This window comes from Trachypithecus francoisi, unplaced genomic scaffold (assembly GCF_009764315.1).
Source record: "Trachypithecus francoisi isolate TF-2019V2 unplaced genomic scaffold, Tfra_2.0 Lachesis_group2, whole genome shotgun sequence".
NCBI classification, from domain to species: Eukaryota; Metazoa; Chordata; class Mammalia; order Primates; family Cercopithecidae; genus Trachypithecus; species Trachypithecus francoisi.
Genome location: NW_022681465.1, coordinates 101,698,842 through 101,720,444, shown reverse-complemented (window position 1 = coordinate 101,720,444; position 21,603 = coordinate 101,698,842). Strand labels below are relative to the sequence as shown.

Sequence of the window (21,603 nt, the reverse complement as noted above, 5' to 3'; positions counted from 1 at the left end):
TTTTTTTTTCTTTTTTCTCGCTCATTTTTTCTACTAGGTGTTCATCTTTTCCTGACTTATCAGCAAGAGTTCTCTATATATTTTTATTGTCTAGATATTACACATAAAATCTCCCGATCAGTATCTTGCCTTTTATTTTCTTTATGGAGGATTGTTAACAGAAGTATTTAATTTTACTACCATCAAACTTATCAATCTTATCTTTTAAAGTCTGTGTTTTCTATGTTTTAATAGAAATGTCTTACCTCAGGCCTTGACATTACAAAGATATTTTTCTACATTTCTTCTAAAAGTTGTAAAGATTTGTTTTATACATGTAGTCTTCAATCCGTCAGGAAGTTAGCGGATATGGTAACACGAGGATTAAATATTATGGTTTTCAAATCTGAGCTCAATCTGATGAACAGTTAGTTCAATCTTTGCCCGCTAATTTCTTTTTTTTTTTTTTTTGAGACGGAGTCTTGCTCTGTCGCCCAGGCTGGAGTGCAGTGGCCGGATCTCGGCTCACTGCAAGCTCCACCTCCCAGGTTCACTCCATTCTCCTGCCTCCGCCTCCCGAGCAGCTGGGACTACAGGCGCCCGCCACCATGCCCGGCTAATTTTTTTGTATTTTTTAGTAGAGACGGGGTTTCACCGTGTTAGCCAGGATGGTCTCTATCTCCTGACCTCGTGATCTGCCCGTCTCGGGCTCCCAAAGTGCTGGGATTACAGGCTTGAGCCACTGCGCCCGGCTTGCCCGCTAATTTCTAAAGCTACCTCTGCCATATGACAGACTCCTAAATGTCTCTTCCTAAACTCTATATTCAGTTCCACTGAGTCAATTCATCTAACCCTGTACCAATATCGTGCTGCTATAGTTACTCTAGCTTGAAAATTAGTCTAGGACAGTCCCTCTCCAAAGCTGGCGCTTTTTAAACCTGTCGTTACCATTCTTGAGTCTTTGCTCTTGTGTACACGACAATTTTAGAATCAACTCTTTGTTTTCCAAAACCAACTGGGACTTTAATGATCAATACAAGGTTGTTTTTCCCCTAAATTAGAAAAAGTTAGGGCACAGTGGCTCATACTGAGGTACGAGGATTGCTTGAGCCCAGGAGCTTGAGACTAGCCTGGAAAACATCTCCACTAAAAAATGTTTTTAAAATTAGCCAGGCGTGGTGTCCCATGACTGTAGTCCCAGCTACTCGAGAGGCTGAGGTGATAGAATCATTTGAGCCCAAGAGTTCAAGGTTGTGGTGAGCTATGATCACGCTACTACACTCTGCCCGGAGCAATAGAGTAAGACCCTGTTACAATATTTTAAAATTATTTTAAAAATTAGAAAAAGTCATGAGTAGTTTTGTGTAGTTTACGAAACTAGGTGTATCTCTGAAGTCACACTTTAGATATCTGTCACCTAAGAACAAACAACTATGAGAAATAACATATGATTCCACTTATGTGAAATATCTAGATTAGACATAGAAACAGAAAGTTGTCTACAACCTTACCACTCTCAATGGGCCTAATATGATCTCAAACTAAGCAAGTCTGGTCCTGATCAGTACATGGATGGGAAACAAAAAGCAGATTAGAGATTATCAGTGGTTGCAGGGAAGGGAGAATGAGGAATTACTGAATAATGGGGGCAGGTTTTCTGTTTGCAGTGATAAAACAGCTTTAGAAACAGTGCTGATGGCTGCACAACAATGTAAATGTAATTAATGCCACTAAATTGTATGCTTAAAAACAGTAAACAGCTTTAAGTTTGTTTTTGGCAATAGTTTCTTAGATATGACACCAAAAGTATAGGCAACAAAAGCAAAATTAGACAAATGGGACTACATTGAACTAAAAAGCTTCTGTACACCAAAGGAAACAGAAGAGTGAAAAGGCAAACTATGGAATGGGAGAAAATGTGTAAATCATATTTCTGATAAGGGGCTAAAATCCAAACTACATACATAATTCTCAAAACTCAACAGCAAAAAAGAAAATAACCTAGTTAAAAAATTGGGCACAGGACCTGAATAGACATGTCTCCAAAGAAAATACACAAATGGCTAACAGCTATGAAAGATGCTCAACTCAATAATTATCCGGGAAATGCAAACCAAAACAACCATAAGAAACCACCTTCTACCTGTTCAGAAGGACATTATTAATAAAATGAAAGATAACAAGTATCAAAGAAGATGTGAAAAAAACTGGAACCCTTGTACATTGTTGGTGGTTATGTAAAATGGTGCACCCACTATGGGAAACAGTATGAAGGGTCCTCAAAAAATTAAAAGTAGAACTACCATATGATCTAGCAACCCTACTTCCAGGTATTCATCCACAAGAACTGAAATCAGGACCTCAAAGAGATATTTGCGCTCCCATGTTCAGTGACACCAACAGAGAAAAACAACCTAAATATCCATCAACCAATGAATGGATGAAGAAAATGTGGCCGATACATGTACTGGAATATTATTCGGTCATAAAAAAGGCAATATTCTCATATGCTACACTAAGTGAAATAAGCCAGCCACAGAAGGAAAAATACTGCATGGCTGGGCGCTGTGACTCACACCTGTAATCCCAGCACTTTGGGAGGCCAGGGCAGGTGGATCACCTGCGCTCAGTTCAAGACCAGCCTGAGCAAAATGGTGAAACTCCATCTCTAACAAAAATACAAGAAATTAGCCAGGTGTAGTGGTACATGCCTGTGGTCCCAGCTTCTTGGGAGGCTGAGATGGGAGGATTGCTTGAGCCTGGGAGGTGGAAGTTGCAGGGAGCTGAGATCGTGCCACTGCCTGGGTGACAGAAACCGACCCCATCTCAAAAACAAAACAAAACAAACAAAACAAAAAAGAAAAAGAAAGAATCATGACTGCCAAGGGCTGGGAGGCGGAGGAAATGGGAGTTGCTGTTCAATAGGTACAGTGGTACAGTTACGCAAGGTAAAAAAAAATTCCAGAGATCGGCAATACAACACTGTGCTTATAGTTAACAATACCGTATAGTACACACAAAAAATCTGTTAAGAGGGTAAATCTCATGTTTTTATATTACAAATTAAAATTTTAAAACACACAGAGCAGGACACATCATATTCAAACTAATGAAAACCAAAGACAAAGAAAATCATTATAGAAAATGATAAACCCATGTAAACACCAACCAAAAGAAAGCTACAATGGCAAATTAAACATCAGAAAAAAAGAGCAATACCAGAAGGATAGTACACAATGATAAAGAGAATTTCACCAAAAAGACAAAACAATCCTAGATATGTATACACCTAACAACAGAGCTTCAAAATATATGGAGCAAAAACAAATAGAACTGAAAAAAAGAAACAGGCAAATCCACAGTTACAGATGGAGACTTCAATACTCCTTTCTCAGTAATCAACAGATGTGGGTAAAACCAGAAAAGACACAGAAAATACCTTAATGAAAGGATGGGGTCAGTTCTTTTCTCAACTTTTTCACTGGAGGCAAAACCCACAATGCCATCTACGTTTTCTGTGCAGGAAAGCATCTGCTCCTTACTGCATTCCCCTTCCTTTACCTCGGGCCTTATAGCCTGACATTTATCTACAAATACAAAATGCATGTTATTCTAAAAAATGACAGCAAAAACATATTTTTTAAAGCACAAAGGAATTTACCTGTAACACTATCTTTTCCTACAAAACCTTAATCCATTCAACATTCAAATTTCTAATTGCAAGGCACACATCTTATTTTTAGACCACAATAAAAACTTAACATAGATGAGGATCAGCCCAAGCTTCTTGGGCAGTTTATAGCATCTTTCTTTTATCTTAAATTCTAAGTATTTAAAGTGGCTTATTTTATATGTCAAGTAAGGAAACTAAAAGTTGACTTAACTATTCTTTTGCTCCTTCAGAAGTATACCAATTAGTAACAAAGTAATAGCTATCATTTATTAAGTACTTATTAAGTGGCCGGAACCCTTAAGTCCATCAAATGCATTATCTCATTTAATACTTGAAACAAACCTATTAAAAGATATTAATATTAACCTCATGGAGAACCCCCTGAGTTCAGAGATCTTAAGTAACTTGCCCAATGCAATACTTAAGCAAGTAAAAAAGCTGGAATTTAAAGCAAGGTCTGTTGGATTTCTAAAATCTGGTTGTGAATCATTAAGTTGTTCTGCATTATATGTAATGACTCTAATGATAAGCCAAAAAAGAGTATAATATTGCGATGCCTACAAAGCATACTATGTTAGCTACCAGGACTCTTATATTAAAATCAGATTAGTAAATCTGAACTACAGAAAACATAAATTTTATAGAAAGGTTGTTCTGGTCTGCTCCTACCTTTTCCTTGGTTATCGGCTTTAAATAATGTACATATGAATTCTTAAGGAAAGGGACCAAGACTCCCCCTCAAACTCTTAGCCCTCATCCCCAAGCAACTCTTAAGCGGCAATATGTTTGCATTCAAAGAGTAAAAAAGAAAAATGGAAGGAACACATATTCCTCCAGTTCTTTTATAGGAATTAACCCCTTGTGGGTTCACAGAGGTGCTCTGTAGAGGTACAACATGAAAACCTGTGCTTTATTAACAGATATAAGCAACATACTTCTAACTATATACACATGTGATTTCTAATCATAGTTAATGGGAACGCACAGGAGGTGACACAACTTAGAAACAAACTTTAGAGAACAATCTCCCCACTTTAATTTGTTTAATTTTCTTTTTACAATAAACTTTTTTCTTTAATTAAAAATAAACAGTTAGCACAGTACCATGAGTACAGAACCAATTAATAAGCATCATTAATTGCTATCTAGACAGAAAATTAAGTCACATACCATACTGCTGTACATGTCTTCTCAAGTAATATAGAGGCTTTTTAAATACGTAAGAAACTTACTCTTGTGTTTTTCTCCTTTAGAAGGACCCGCCTGAACAGTGGCATTTTCTAAAAGATTGTTTACTTCCAGTTCATTAGCTCCATCTTGCTTCTTCCTTCTTCTTTTCTTTTGATTTAGGTCTACTTCTAATGCAACCTGTTCTGCATCCTTCCCTGATAAGGTCAGAGACTCTTCGTCAACTGTCTGAGCATCCTTCTGAGATCTTTCTGTGTCTGAAATTCTAGAACTCATAGACTCATCTGGATCATCATTCACTCCTTCACAGGCAACTTTTTTGACTGAAAACAAGAGAAATGACTATAAATATGCAAACAACCTAAAGAAAAATTTGTGAAGGTGGAAAAGAGACTCAAAGATGTCCTCTGTAGTATTTATTTGCATGAACAAAAAACCTAAAGACAACCTAAAATGTCCAATGAGAAATGACTAAATAATATATAAAAATCCATGGAACCAATAATAATGAGGTAAGTTTACATGCAGTCACGTGAAAATTTCAAAGCATACTGTTGCATTAAAAAATCAAGCAGAACAAGATACACATAAATCTTTTTTTTAATCTCATTTTTATTAAACAAAAACAATTACATATAGAGATGCTCCTTGACTTACACTGGGTTTCATCCCAATAAACCCATTATAAGTTGAGTATACTGTAAATTGAAAATGCATTTAATACAGGCCGGGTGCGATGGCTCACACCTGTAATCCCAGTACTTTGGGAGGCTGAGGTGGGCAGATCATCTGAGGTCAGAAGTTCGAGACCAACCTGGCCAACATGGTGAAACCCCATCTCTACTAAAAATACAGAAATTAGCTGGACGTGGTGGCAGGCACCTGTAATCCCAGCTGCTCAAGAGGCTGAAGCAGGAGAATCACTTGAACACGGGAGGCAGACGTTGCAGTGAGCCAAGATCGCACCATTGCACTCCAGCCTGGGCGATAACAGCAAAACTCTGGGCTGGGCATGGTGGCTCATGCCTGTAATCCCAACACTTTGGGAGGCTGACGCAGGTGGATCACTTGAGGTCAGGAGTTCAAGACCAGCCTGGCCAACATGGTGAAACTCCGTCTCTACTAAAAATACAAAAATTAGCTGGGTATGGTGGCACATGCCTGTAATCCCAGCTACTTGGGAGGCTGAGGCAGGAGAATCGCTTGAATTGGAGAGGTGGAGGCTGCAGTGAGCTGAGATGGCGCCAAGGCACTCCAGCCTGTGCAACAAGAGCAAAACTCCATCTCAAAAAAACAGTTCTGGTTGGGCGTGGTGGCTCACACCTGCAATCCCAGTACTTTGGGAGGCCAAGGTGGGCAGATCATTTGAAGTCAGGAGTTTAAGACCAGTCTGGCCAATATAGTAAAACCCTACCTCTACGAAAAATTACAACAATTAGCCAGGCATGGTGGTACATGCCTGTAATCCCAGCAATTCAGGAGGCTGAGGTGAAAGAACTATTTGAACTCGAGCAGTAAAGAATTCAGTGAGCCAAGATCGGGCCACTGCACTCCAGCCTGGGCGACAAAGTGAGACCCTATCTCAAAAAAAAATGATATATATTTTAATCTTCTAGGATTATGTATAAGTAAAAAAAAAAAAAAAAAAAGATTACTGAGAATAAAGGTATTTTGCAGTTTTCAATACAACTTTTTAAAAGATGTGCTCCAGAAGAAGAAATTCTAGCCTGGCTTTGAACAGAAAAGAGTTAATTTAGCAGGCTTGACTGCTATCCTCTGAAAATCTTCCTTACAAGGTTGGCCCTCGGGCCATGTCTCAGAATTTGGTTCTGGGAACAGTTCCTACCACCCTAACTGATAAGAGTGGTTCACTGTGCCTTAGCTGTATAATGTGGTTTATGCTGAACTGCTTTCCTTTTGAATATCTGAAATTTTGGTATGTTCCAGGCAAAGGATGCTGAATCCTTAGTCTTCTTGGTGAATAATCAAACCCCGGTGGTGGTCGTGGGGACCCCCAACACAGGCTCTTACAATCCTAGGTTTCAGTTCTGCCTCTGCCACTACTCACACTGTGAGTCCTAGGAAAAAGGGTCTTACGATCGCTGGGGCTGTTTCTTGGTGATTAAAACCAATACAAAAGGGGCTAAAACGTAAACTAGCTAACATATAAGGCTCCCTATAGTTCTAAGCATCTTCTTTATGTGATTACAGCTAAACATTGTCCTCATAGATCAGAGTTCAAAGAGTTAAGAAAACATAAGCCTAAAAATAAAAATACCTACATATATACAATGTCTACCTTTTACAAGTCAACATTAGCCTTCAGAAATGTTATGCTCAACCAATACAGTCTAGTCACAACCCCAAAAGATTAGAGTTCCATTTTTTTAATACTAGAATTTTATACCAGATTTGTTTTACAGAGGAAAATGATAATAAATAACCAAACATGAAATACAACACTCCAAATTCTGATGCTCTTTGACTGGCAACAACTATCCTCTATGCTAGAAAGATATCAAATAACCCAATCATGCCAGTTAAAAATTTTAAAAGAAAGCTATTGTTTTGGACCAGATAATTAGTTGATTAAAAGAGATATACTTTTGCGTCCTTTGTAGGGACATGGATGCAGCTGGAAACCATCATTCTTAGCAAACTATCACAAGAAGAGAAAACCAAACACCGCATGTTCTCACTCATAGGTGGGAACTGAACAATGAGATCACTTGGACTCGGGAAGGGGAACATCACACACTGGGGCCTATCATGGGGAGGGGGGAGGAGGGAGGGATTGCACTGGGGAGTTATACATGATATAAACGTCATGCACATGTACCCTAGAACTTAAAGTATAATAAAAAATAAAAAATAAAAAATAAAAGATATACTCCCACCAACTGGATGCTTTGATGATCTTAACTACCTGAGCTACACATGAACTCTCAAAGGCCTGAGGGACAACATTACGAGTTTATTACTACTAAGTAAACTAGCACACTTTCCTTTAAAATCAATACCTTTTACATTTTTCCGTGGTTTGGTGGATTTCTTCTCCTTTAAACTGTGATTTTTAACAGATTTTTGTTTTCTTTTCTCTTCTTCAGCAAGAACTTTCTGAAGCAAATGAGCAAAAAAATCGAAGTCAAAAGGGCGCTTTTCCTCTGTTTAAAAAAAAAGAAAAGAACTTTCAAGTTTTTATTTTTCAAAACTACTTCTAGCTTTTAAAGTATCATAACATCAAAAGCAAATGGATTTGTCTATCAGCAGGAGAACAGATAAACAAGTACACAACAGAACACCATTCAGCAATAAAATAGCTTTGTCTTAGCAAAGAAATAGATAAAATTCACATCAGAACACCACTCAGCAACAAAAGGAATAAACTAGCTTATTACAAATAATAATTTGTTTACTACAAATTTGTAATAATTTGTTTATTACAAATAAACTAGTTTTAAACAAAACAAAAGGAACAAACTACTGATATATGCAATAATATGAGGCAATCTCAAAAACATACTGAGTGGAAGAAAACAGATACTAGGGTACATACTGTATGATACCATGTATAAGATATTCTAGAACACACTAAGCTATCTATGGTGATTAAAATAAAAATAGTGGTTGCCATGGGCAGGAGGACAGCATTTCATTGTCCAGAAAGGGACATAACAGGCCTTGTGAAGTGATGAAAACATTTCCTCTATTGTTTGGGATAGTGGTTACACAGGCATATTCTTTGTCAAAACTCGAACTACACTTTGAAATGTGTGTAAATATAAATCAATTTTTTTATGGACTGAGAAGTCCTTGAAATGCCTATTCACCACCATATGCCCTACCTTTATCACAACCATTTCACCATTTACTCTTATAAGAATCAGCAAAGTGGGAAGTAAATGAATTTAATCAGGAACATGCCCACTAAATACCTATCAACAGCATTATATCTGAAAGTAATCAATGAACACTCCAAGAATGAATCCAGGCCAGGAGGCAAATCCTTGCTTGAACTTTACATCTAATCTTACAGTAAATGTAGAGAAAATGGTGCTCTTAGATGTCTTTCTCTAGACTTAAAGAAAAATGTTAATTTTAATGAGGATTTTAGTTAGAAATTGAAAGATACCTATCTTATTCCTTCAGACGAGATCTAAATTCAAATGCTAGTACATCTCTTCAGACAGAACTTCCCTAATGATCCAATGATCATTAGGAAAAAAGAGATCTGAACAGCCACCCTCTCTCTTATCTTCTTTTTGGAAATGAATCACTGCCTAAAATTATGCTTATCCACTATCTTTCTTCCCCCATCCAATTAGACTTAAGGCTCTAAATGCAGGATTCTCATCTGCCATATATCTTCCACCATTACATACTCAACACCTAGAACAATGACTACCATATAGTAGGTGGTCAGTGTTATAGACTGAACGACTGATTAGTCATTCAGAACTAGAAAGAACCATCTATATAACTAATAGTACTGTCTTCCAGAAACAATTATCGCCTCCAATACAGTTCCTTCAGAATAAATAACACTTAGAAGTGGTAGCATCAATCCCTCCATAACTTCTTGGACTTAGAACTGTTTACCTGCACCTAGATACTCTGGATAATCTCCTGCCTATATATTTGTAGCAAGTACCAGACCCATACTGCTAAACAGAAAAATTTCAGACTTCTTCCTCTTATGCCAATACAGGAACAAAACAAATCTAAAACACACTGGAGCCAAAGACAAAAGACCGGTCATTTTTTAGCCTCTCCAAGTAATAAAAGAGGTCTTAATACTTACGGAATGCTTTGTCTATTCTCCATCCATTTGTTTTCTCTTCACGTTTAAATTTATTCTGTTAACAACAACAAAAAATCCTATGGTAATTTTCTCCCATAAAACAAGCTTTTTTTTTTTTTTTTAAATGCAGTAAGCATTAAAACGAAACTCTTAGGAATAACATACTGTTCTCTACTTAATATGTCTTTACCAATAGGCAAGTTACTTAAACCTTTGGCTTTTTAAAAATAAGGATGAAAGATTTTTACTGAGCTTCTTGATTCTTATTACCAATAGCATGAATCAGCAATGAAAGCTGGATTTACAAAGGACAGAAAAACATAAAGTCAACATACACGGAAGCAGATCAAACCTATGATTAAGGTAACTGGTATTAACTTTTAAAAAAAAGTATTCGTATCAGGTTAAGCCTCTGACATCATCGTTCTAATATATTTCAAGTGGCATGGAGAGAAGACTATAGAGAAACAAGTGAAATTTTGAAGCAGGCCAAGTTTATCTTGACAACCTTCTATATATTAAGGCACATTTTATCATGTTTTTCTCAGCCCCAAAAATCCCTGTCCTCAGTTTACTACCAGATTACTACCATTAAAAGGGAGATGTTTAAGGCTTAAGGCTCAATCCATCCTAAGGTCATTAGGAAGACTGAGGGCATAGTTTGTGTCTGAAGATGTCTGATCATACACACATCATAGGAAAGGAAACAGCCAATGTTTCCCATCTATACGTCAGTGATCTACAAGTTTTTACTAAAAGCAAAAAATAAAGCTTTTTATCGGAAAAAAAAAAAAAGAGAGAGAATATCACTTAAAACAAAGGAAGTACTTCATGCCCTCTTTCTCCCTTCAAAAGAACTTAACCACTAATATGACTTGTAAAGCAATCACTTTCTTGTATTTCCTTATTGTTTATGACCTAAGTGTGTACTCTTAGATGCTATAGTTTAGCCTTACCCATATTTTAAAAACCTGATATGACATTAACATCTTTTAATGTACAGGTTGCCCTTCTTTCCCATTCTTTATTTTTCTTCACAAAACTTATTACCAATACAGAAATTTTCAAAGATAATCTTATTTCTACCTTAAAGGATCATACTGTTATTTAAACATTTCCTCAAAAGTTAACAAATGTAGCCGGGCGCGGTGGCTCAAGCCTGTAATCCCAGCACTTTGGGAGGCTGAGACAGGCGGATCACGAGGTCAGGAGATAGAGACCATCCTGGCTAACACGGTGAAACCCCATCTCTACTAAAAAATACAAAAAACTAGCCGGGCGAGGTGGCGGGCGCCTGTAGTCCCAGCTACTCGGAGGCTGAGGCAGGAGAATGGCGTAAACCCGGGAAGTGGAGCTTGCAGTGAGCTGAGATCCGGCCACTGCACTCCAGCCCGGGCGACAGAGCAAGACTCCGTCTCAAAAAAAAAAAAAAAAAAAAAAAAAAAGTTAACAAATGTTACCTCCACAAAAAGTGACTGGCTATAAACATTAAATTAAATGTCCTAAAAGAAACATCAATAGGTTTCAGGCATTTAATTCTAAAACAGTGCTACCTCATATTTTACTTAATTGGTAACATAATTCAGAACAATTTAAAACTTTCTCGAAGAATGTATTGAAACTAGTCACTGATTTCATAGGTAAGAACCAGTAACAGGTCAAATTCCATGATCACAAAATAAATCCCATAATTTCCACTACTGGCCCTGACAAAGTAACTCATTATGGATAGGTCCTCCATATCCAACTCCACCACAAATGACTTTTAACACTGACAAAATATATGCATCAATTATTTTCAAGCAAAGGACAATAGGCAGAGAAAGACTACAATCATGGAGAGAAGAAAAACAGACAAGATGTGCCCATGTTTACCTTGGCTCTCTGCCTGGGCTCAATTTCCCAACCAAGGAAAGGGAGGTGAAGGCCAAACAGGGTACAGCAATCCAACTATGGCTGCAGAAGTAGGGAATCTTTAGGAGCATAGTTCTAAAAAGGAACTGTGTAGAGGGGCACCTCACAAGCCTGGGTGGAAATACCCCATGGTACCTTGGCCTAAGTATGGGTTGCATATGTCCAGAATATAAGGCCTAAAAGAGAACAGCTGCTAAAGGGATGAGGGCAGAAGGAAGACGCTAAAAGTCACAAAACACCATACAACAACAGAGTTCAGGCGCATCCTAATGCAAAGACCCCACTAACACCCAAATACATTCACCTCAGACACGAGAAAGGTCATCGTAAGAGATAAGGACAATACTCTAGAGTAGCCTTTCTCTACCAGGGATGTAGCATGAGAATTAAGTACTAATGCATTAAAGCAGCCACTGTATGCAATGCATTCCCTTTTCTCATTATCTATTTACAGTATAGTACTAGCATAACCATCCATAGAGAACTTAGAAAATAGTAACTCATGCCTACCATGAGACTGTTCTGGAAAAAGAAGAAAATAATATAATAGTAACTCAAATTATTTTCTGTAAATCAGACGAGAAATCCCATTGGAGAAAGGATGTCCTGGATTAAAGACCAGTCTAGATCTGCCTCAACAAAGCTTTAAGCCAAGCCTTAACAGGAACAAAGAGGTCGGCAGTAAATTAACGACTTTCCAGAACAAAAGTCAACACTATTTTTTATTTTGTTTTGTTTATTGAAACAGAGTCTTGCTGTCTTCCAGACTGGAGTGCAGTGGTGTGATCACAGCTCACTGCAGCCTTGACCTCCCAGTGTCAAGCAATCGTCTTGCCTCAGCCTCCTGAATTGTGTGTGCCACCAAGCCTGGCGTTTTGTTTTGTTTTGTTTTTGTAGAGATGGAATCTTGCCATGTTGCTCAGTCTGGTTTTGAACTTCTGGGCTCAAGCAATCCTCTCATCTCAGCCTCCCAAAGTATTGGGATTAGAGGTGTGAACCACCACACCTGGCCCCAATGCTCTTTAAAACAAAAGAAAAAACATAATCCAGCCACTATACAACACATCATTCACAATGTCTGGTATGCAATTTCCTTTTTTTTTGAGACACAGTCTTGCTCTGTCTCCCAGGCCGGAGTGCAGTGGCGCGATCTCGGGTCACTACAACCTCCACCTCCCGGGTTCACGCCCTTCCCCTGCCTCAGCCTCCCGGGTAGCTGGGACTACAGGCACACGCCACCACGCCCAGCTAATTTTTATATTTTTAGTAGGGACGGGGTTTCCATGTTAGCCAGGATGGTCTCAATCTGCTGACCTCGTGATCCGACTGCCTTGGCCTCCCAAAGTGCTGGCATTACAGGCATGAGCAACCGCGCCCGGCCTAGTATGCAATTTCAAAAAAAACTCATGGCTGGCCGGGCATGGTGGTTCACTCCTTATAATCCTGGCACTTTGGGAGGCTGAGGTCACTTGAGGTCAGGAGGTCAAGGATCACTTGAGGTCAGAAGTTCGAGACCAGCCTAGCCAACATGGTGAAACCACATCTCTGCTAAAAATACAAAAATTAGTCAGGCATGGTGGTGTGCACCTGTAATCCCAACTTGGGAGGCTGAGGCAGAAGAATCACCTGAACCCAGCAGGCAGATGTTACAGTGAGCTGAGATCGTGCTAATGAACTCCAGCCTGGGCAACAGAGCAAGATTCCATTTCAAAAAAAAAAAAATGGTTGGGCACGATGGTTCACACCTATAATCCCAGCACTTTAGGAGGCCAAGGTAGGTGGATCACTTGAGGTCAGGAGTTTGAGACCAGCCTGGCCAACATGATGAAACCCCATCTCTACTAAAAATATAAAAATTAAGCTGGGCACGGTGGCTCACACCTGTAATCCCAGCACTTTGGGAGGCCAAGGCGGGTGGATCACAAGGTCAAGAGATTGAGACCATCCTGGCCAACATGGTAAAACCCTGTCTCTACTAAAAATACAAAAAAAAAAAAAAAATTAGCTGGGCATGGTGGCACGTACCTGTAGTCCCAGCTACTCAGGAGGCTGAGGCAGAAGAATCACCTGAACCCAGGAGACGGAGGTTGCAGTGAGTTGAGATAGCGCCACTGCACACCAGCCTGACGACAGAGTGAGACTCTGTCTCAAAAAAAAAAAAATTAGCCAGTCATGGTGGTGCACACCTGTAGTCCCAGCTACTCAGGAGGCTCGGGCAGGAGAATCGCTTGAACCTGGGTGGCGGAGGTTGCAGTGAGCCATGATCATGCCACCGTACTCCAGATTGGGTGACACAGCGAGACTCTGTCTCAAACAAAAACAAACAAACAAACCCATGACAGAGACCAAAAAATTAATTGTTTTTTAAAACCCACATGACATGAGAAAAGATAGGAAAATGTGATAGTCAGGAAAAGAAAAGAAAAAGTCACAAGAGAACGATCCCATTCCCTGGCAAGCAGACTCAGAAAAAAAAGAAAAAAATGAACAGATCTCAATGTGATCTAGATATTAGAATGAACAGACAAAAAAGTTAAAGGATCCATTAATTATACAGATGTTTGAGAATTTAGAGGAAAGTATAGTGAAGAGATGGGGAAATCTCAGCAGAGGAATAGAAACTATAAAAAATAACCAGGAGGCGGCCAGGTGTGGTGGCTCACGCCTGTAATTCCAGCACTTTGGGAGGCCGAGGCAGGTGATCACAAGGTCAGGAGATCAAGATCATCCTGGCTAACACGGTGAAACCCCATCTCCATAAAAATAAAAAAAAAAAATTAGCCGGGCATGGTGGTGGGCATCTGTAGTCCCAGCTACTCAGGAGGTTGAGGCAGGAGAATGGTGTAAACCCGGGAGGCAGAGCTCGCAGTGAGCTGAGATTCGGCCACTGCACTCCAGCCTGGGCGACAGAGCGAGACTCTGTCTCAAAAAATAAAATAAAACAAAATAAAATAAAACAAAACCAGGTGGAAATTACAGAAATAAGAAATATAATATCAGAAACAAAATATTCACTAAATGGGCTTAACAGCAGACTGAAGATAAAAGACAGGGTCAGTGAACTTGATGCTACGACAATAGAAACTATCAACACTGAAATGGAGGAAAAAAGATTGGAAAAAGGTGGTCAGAGCTTTGGTAACCTGCAGAATGTCACCTGGGGTAAACTATGTTGGTGGAGTTCCAGAACGAGATAATTAAATAGAGAAACTATTAAAAGAAGTAATTTAAAATTTCCCAAATACAGGGAAAGATGCAAGAAGCTCAGCAAACTCAAAACTGAAGCTAGGCATATCATCATCGTACAGCTGAATACTAAAAAAAAAAAAAAAAAAAAAAAAGAAAGAAATCCTGAAAACAGCCAGAGAAATACAATTAATCATATACAGGGGCAAGAACGATATGATTACTGTCGACTTTTCATCAGCAACACTGAAAGCCAGGAGACAACAGAATGACATCTTTAAAAGACCAAAAAAAAAAATAACTGTCAAACCAGCAAAATATATCATTCAAAAATAAGGTTGAAATAAAAACATTCAGATAAATGAAACCTCAGAAAATTTTTCAACAGTAGACCTGTCATTCAGACCTACAGGAAGAAATGAAAACATCAAAAATGGTAAATATATAGTTAAATGTTAAAAACTAGTTTTTCTACTCAATTTCCTTAAAAGACAAAACACTCATATATATCTATATAAAGAGAAGGAAAACTGGTTTTTTTGTTTGTTTGTTTTTGTTTTTGAGACAGAGTTTCTCTCTCGTTACCCAGGCTGGAGTCCAATAGCATGATTTTAGCCATCGCAACCTCCATCTCCAAGGTTCAACTGATTCTCCTGCCTCAGCCTCCCGAGTAGCTGGGATTACAGGCATGTGCCACCACACCTGGCTAATTTTGTATTTTTAGTAGAGACAGGGTTTCTCCACGTTGGTCAGCCTGGTCTCGAACTCCCAACCTCAGGTGATCTGCCTGCCTCAGCCTCCCAAAGTGCTAGGATTACAGGCATGAGCCACCACACCCAGCTGTTTGTTTTTGTTTTTAAGGCTAGTCAAGTAAAGCAGTGGAAGTAGAGTAGGGTAAAAGAAATTTATCTGGGCCAGCTATGGTGGCTCAGCCTGCAATCCCTGCACTCTGGGAGGCCGAGGCAGCAGACTGCTTGAGCCCAGGAGTTTGAGACCAGACTGGGCAACATGGCAAAACCCCATCTCTACAAAAAACATACAAAAATTGGGTGGGCATAGTGACACGTGCCTGTACTTGGGCACTTGGGATGCTGAGATGGAAGGATCACTTGAGCTCAGGAGGTTGAAGCTGCAGGCAGCCACAATCAGGCCACTGCACTCCAGCCTGGGCAATAGAGAGTGAGACCCTGTATCAAAAAAAAAAAAAAAAAAACCCGAAAAGAAGAAGTTTGTCTGAACATGGGTCAGTGGTTTTTTAAAAAATTTAATATTAAAAAAGAAACAAATCTGTAATCAGTTGTGATTATTTAGTTGTAAACACCAGTGGACTTGGACCAGCTGCCTCATTAAACTATTATAAGTTCATGGTAAGGTGAATTTAAAGATATATAGGGCTAAGTGCAGTGTCTCATGCCTGTAATGCCAGCACTTTGAGAGGCTGAAGCAGAAGGATTGCTTGAACCCAGGAATTTGAGACAAGCCTGGGCAACATAGTAAGATCTCTTATCTACAAAAAATAAAAAATTTAGTCAAGCACGGTAGCGCACACCTGTGGTCCAGAAGGCTGAGACAGGAGGATTGCTTGAGTCCAAGAGGCCATAGCTGCAGTGACCCATGGTTACACCACTGCACTCCAGCCTGGGCAACAAAGACCCTGTCTCAAAAAAAAAAAAAAAAAAGGAAAGGAAAGGGAAAAGAGACTGGGCGCAGTGGCTCACACCTATAATCCCAGCACTTTGGGAGGTTGAGGTAGGCAGACCACTTGAAGTAAGGAAGTTCGAGACGAGCCTGGCCAACATAGCAAAACTCCATATCTACTTAAAAAAAAAATTAGCTGGGCATGGTGGCACGCGCCTATAATTCCAAGCTACTCGGGAGGCTGAAGCAGGAGAATGGCTTGAACCTGGGAGGCAGAGGATGCAGTGAACTGAGATCACATCACTGTACTCCAGTCTGGATGACAGAGCGAGACACTGTCTAAAAAAAAAAGGGAAAAAAAGGCAAAGCTGGCCATGTTCTTTGGGGCTACTGAAAAAACAAGCAAATAAAAGGCTGAGATTTTCAGGAGCTTCATGGCTGGTGAATGCAACCATGTGCTGGGAGGTTAGTGCACCCCAACTCCTCCAGGACAGAAGTGCCTGCATTCAAGACTCTTCCAGACCTTACTCTATGAATCTCTTCATCTGTATCCCTTATAATATCCTTTATAATAAACCAATAAACAGCTGGTTCAGTGTGCTGAACTCTGCTAGCAGCTGAGAAAGGAAGCTGGAAAGAGGCAAGCTCCTGGTGCAAAGGTGGCTGTGCAGCATAATTTAGGCCTTGGAGAAGCTGCGGTTTTAACACTTTACAAGATGTGCTTTCTCAAAGCTGCCAGTTCTTTTAGAACTCATCAAATTGAGGCTGCTTCAACCAGCTTTACAGGGAATGGATTTAAGACAAATCTTGTGTTTAAAGAGATTTAGAGGAAGCCTGAAGAGGAAAGCAGACAGATTGTGAAGAAAATCGGTGGTATTTTTGCCTTGAAGGTGAAGAATGAATGGCCTAGAGGGTAAAGAAGCCACCTAGCGGTGGATGTAAAGAACAGCAAAGTATCAGTGCTTTCCAACTCAGACGAGAAAGCTGACCACACAATCACAAATACTGACTACTTACTGGCTTTAGTGATTGAACTGGTAAAATGAATCCCCAGTTCGCCTTCTTTCAAGGCAAAGGGAAAATCACCAGCAATATGAAGTTACAAAGTTTTCAGCTTCAGCCAGGCAAAGGTAAGCTCTGAGGAACTCCCTTTGGCTCCTTTTGAAAATCAAGATGATAGGCCGGGCGCGGTGGCTCAAGCCTGTAATCCCAGCACTTTGGGAGGCCGAGACGGGCAGATCACGAGGTCAGGAGATCGAGACCATCCTGGCTAACACGGTGAAACCCCGTCTCTACTAAAAAATACAAAAAAAAAAAAAAAAACTAGCCGGGCGAGGTGGCGGGCGCCTGTAGTCCCAGCTACTCGGAGGCTGAGGCAGGAGAATGGCATAAACCTGGGAGGCGGAGCTCGCAGTGAGCTGAGAACCGGCCACTGCACTCCAGCCCGGGCCACAGAGCGAGACTCCATCTCAAAAAAAAAAAAAGAAAGAAAAGAAAATCAAGATGATATCTCATCTCACAGATACGAATCCATATAATTTCATTGTCAGAATTTAGGCTGAAACTACACATTGGCATATAACATGAGACAGATTTGTTTTAAAAGGTGTGACGAATCCTGGTTTTCCTAACCTCTGGGTGAATACAGCCTGATGATGAACTACTGTTTTGCTGAATTGGATACAACTGTGCATTACAAAGTTAATACGTTATTTATGGCCTGGAGTAAAACTGAGTTTCAGAATAAAATTAGGAACAGTAAAATCCAAACAAAAGTTCCCATTTTGCTTATGAAGTACACTGAAAGGCCAGGCACAGTGGCTCATGCCTGTAATCCCAACACTTTGGGAGGGCGAGGCAAGAGGATCACTTGAGTCAAGCAGTTCAAAACCAGCCTGGGCAATATAGTGAGACTTAGTCTCTACAAAAAAAAATTTTTTTAATTAGCCGAGCATAGTGGCATGTGCTGTAGTCCCAGCTACCTAGGAAGCTGAGGTGGGAAGATCATTTGAGCCCAGGAGAAAAGAGACTGCAGTGAGCCGAGATAGAGGCTGCAGTAAGCCGTAATCATGCCCATGCACTTCACACTGTGTAACAAAGCGAAGCCCTGTCTCAAAAAAAATTAAAGTACATTTAAGGATTATTCTGCTGAAGGTGTAATTTAAGAGTTCCCTGGATGAACTAGAGAAGAAAAAGACTACCAACAGCTGGCAAGTAATTAGTGTTATAAATTTAATAACCTTAATCAGTAATAATAATTCTTAAAATTTTATAGTGGGGAGCAGGCATGGTGGCTCATGCCCGTAATCCCAGCACTTCGGGAGGCCAAGCCGGGTGGATCACTTGAGGTCAGGAATTTTAGAACATCCTGGCCAACATGGTGAAACCCCGTCTCTACTAAAAATGTAAAAATTAGCCAGGCATGGTGGCAGGCACCTGTAATCCCAGCTACTCAGGAGGCTGAGGCAGGAGAATCACTTGAACCCAGGAGACGGAGGTTGCAGTGAGACAAGATCACGCAACTGCACTCTAGGCTGAGAAAAAGAGCAAGACTTCCAAAAAGAAAGGAAAGAAAGAGAAGAGAACAGAAGAGAAGAGAAGAGAAAAAAGAAAAGGAAAAAATTCCATACTGGGATTAAAAAAAAACACACACATAAAACTTTTAAATTTTGCCTTTTGTACCATCAGAAACAGTATTTTCTTCCCAAATCAAAATAAAATAAATATGATCAGAGCCTAGGAGGAAAAATCTAAGCTGAATACAGGCCTAAATTTTTTTTTTTTTTTTTTTTTTGAGACAGGGTGTTGCTCTGTTGCCCAGGCTAGAGTGTAGTGGCACTATCTCAGTTCACTGCAATCTCCACCTCCCAGGTTCAACTGATTCTCATGCCTCAGCCTCGCAAAAAGCTGGGATTACAGGCACAAGCCATCACACCCAGCTAATTTTTGTAATTTTAGTAGAGACGGGGTTTAACCATGTTGGCCAGGCTGGTCTCAAACTTCCAACCTCAAGTGATCCACCCACCTCAGCCTCCCAAAGGGCTGGGATTACAGTCGTGAGCCACTGCATCTGACCCAGGTCTATTTTTAAAATAAACATGGTTTCAAAGTGAGTTTCCTTCTTTTAAAAAAAATTCAGTATATTTGAGTCATAAAACACTGCTGTTGATTAAGTGAAGTTTGTTTTCAGATGCAGTTTTTAAATTATAATCTCATTAATTTAACTAAATGCATAAAGCTCAGTCTTTTGTTATAATTTTCCATTTTCATGTAAGTTTAATTATCTGTATCTTTTTTCCTAGTTTTTCTAAGGCTGATGTTATTTCTTATAAATCAGTGAAATATACAGTAAAGTAATGCTTTTCTAAGAATGTTTACTAGAAAATTTACATAGTTCTTCCTGGGGAAAAAAAAGGGCAGAAGATTTCAGACTAGATAAAAAAGCATGACCTATGCTCCATTCAGTAGGACATATACTAAAATTGGAACAATACAGACAAGATTAGCCTGGACCCTTGACAAGGTTAAAACAAACAAACAAACAAAACAAAACAAACAAAAAAGCCAGCATGACCCAACTATGTAGTCTATAAAATGTGTACTTACAATGTGAAGACACAGGTTAAAGAAACAATTAAAAAATAAATCTGGCTGGGCGCGGGGGCTCAAGCCTGTAATCCCAGCACTTTGGGAGGCCGAGACGGGCGGATCATGAGGTCAGGAGATCGAGACCATCCTGGCTAACACGGTGAAACCCTGTCTCTACTAAAAAATACAAAAAACTAGCCGGGCGAGGTGGCGGGCGCCTGTAGTCCCAGCTGCTCGGGAGGCTGAGGCAGGAGAATGGCGTGAACCCAGGAGGCGGAGCTTGCAGTGAGCTGAGATCCGGCCACTGCACTCCAGCCTGGGCGACAGAGCGAGACTCCGTCTCAAAAAAAAAAAAAAAATCATGGACCAGTCAGGATGGCTCACACCTGTAATCCCAACACTTTGGGAACCCAAGGTGAGAGGACTGCTTGAGCCCAAGAGTTTGAGATCAACCTGAGCAACAAAGTGAGACTCCATCTCTGTAACAATAATTTAAAAAAACACAACCATGTAGGAGCCCGGCACTGTGACACACATTTGTAGTGCCAGCTATTCAGGAGGCTGAGGCAGGAAGATCTTTTGAGCCCAAGAGACTGAGGCTGCAATCATCCCTATAAATAGCCACTGCACTCCAGTCTGGGCAACATAGTGAGACCCCAGTCTCTAAATAAACAAAAATAAACATTTCCTAATGGTAAAAGAATAAATTCATCAGCATGCTAAATGTCAACATCCAACAAACCAACTTTAACATACACAAAGTAAAAACTGATAGATCTAAACAGAAATACATCCATAGTCATGGTTAGAGATTTTAATTTCTCTCTTAGTAATTGACAGAACTAGATACCACCACATCCAACAACTGCAGAATACACATTAACTTCAAGTACACCAGAAACACATACCAAGATGGAAATATGCTAAATTTCATTTTTTAATATGCTAAATTTTAAAATAAATCAATATATTTTAAAAATATTAAATTACAAATTATAGCAACATACACAATAAAATTAGGTTAGGAAACAATAAGATATTTAGGCCCGGCCCAGTGGCTCATGCCTGTAATCTCAGCACTCTGGGAAGCCAAGGCAGGCAGATCACTTGAGTCCAGAAGTTCAAGACCAGCCTGGGCAACATAGCAAAACCTCATTCTACAAAAAAAAAAAAAAAAATTAGCTGGACTTGGTGGCACACACCTATAGTCCCAGCTACTTGGGAGGATAAGGTGGGAGGATGGTTTGTGGCAAAGAGGCAAAGGTTGCAGTGAGCCAAGGTTGCACCATGGCACTCCAGTCTGGAAAACAGAGCTAGGCTCTGTCTCAAAAAATAAAATAAAAACTTATGTCCCAGATGCTTAGAAATTAAGCAACCAGGCCGGGCGCGGTGGCTCAAGCCTGTAATCCCAGCACTTTGGAGGCCGAGACGGGCGATCACGAGGTCAGGAGATCGAGACCATCCTGGCTAACACGGTGAAACCCCGTCTCTACTAAAAATACAAAAAACTAGCCGGGCGAGGTGGCGGGCGCCTGTAGTCCCAGCTACTCGGGAGGCTGAGACAGGAGAATGGCGTGAACCCGGGAGGCGGAGCTTGCAGTGAGCTGAGAGCCGGCCACTGCACTCCAGCCTGGGC

General features: G+C 40.1%; 1 protein-coding gene and 1 pseudogene across 9 annotated transcripts in view; one reads left to right on the top strand and one right to left on the bottom strand.

Moving 5' to 3' along the window:
- BDP1 (B double prime 1, subunit of RNA polymerase III transcription initiation factor IIIB) overlaps positions 1-21,603 on the bottom strand; it is a 122,880-nt gene that overhangs the window by 80,885 nt on the left and 20,392 nt on the right. For all 9 annotated transcript variants that reach the window (XR_004429858.1, XR_004429857.1, XR_004429859.1 and 6 more), the window contains 4 exons: positions 9,642-9,696; positions 7,861-8,004; positions 4,885-5,163; positions 3,419-3,566 (listed from right to left, as the gene is read on the bottom strand). Coding sequence is in view for 6 of the 9 variants with exons in the window: in XM_033179822.1 (XP_033035713.1) it covers positions 3,419-3,566; positions 4,885-5,163; positions 7,861-8,004; positions 9,642-9,696 (626 nt within the window). In the remaining 3 variants the exon portion in view is untranslated. The remainder of the gene's footprint in view (positions 1-3,418; positions 3,567-4,884; positions 5,164-7,860; positions 8,005-9,641; positions 9,697-21,603) is intronic.
- On the top strand, positions 16,944-17,520 carry LOC117065231 (annotated as a pseudogene).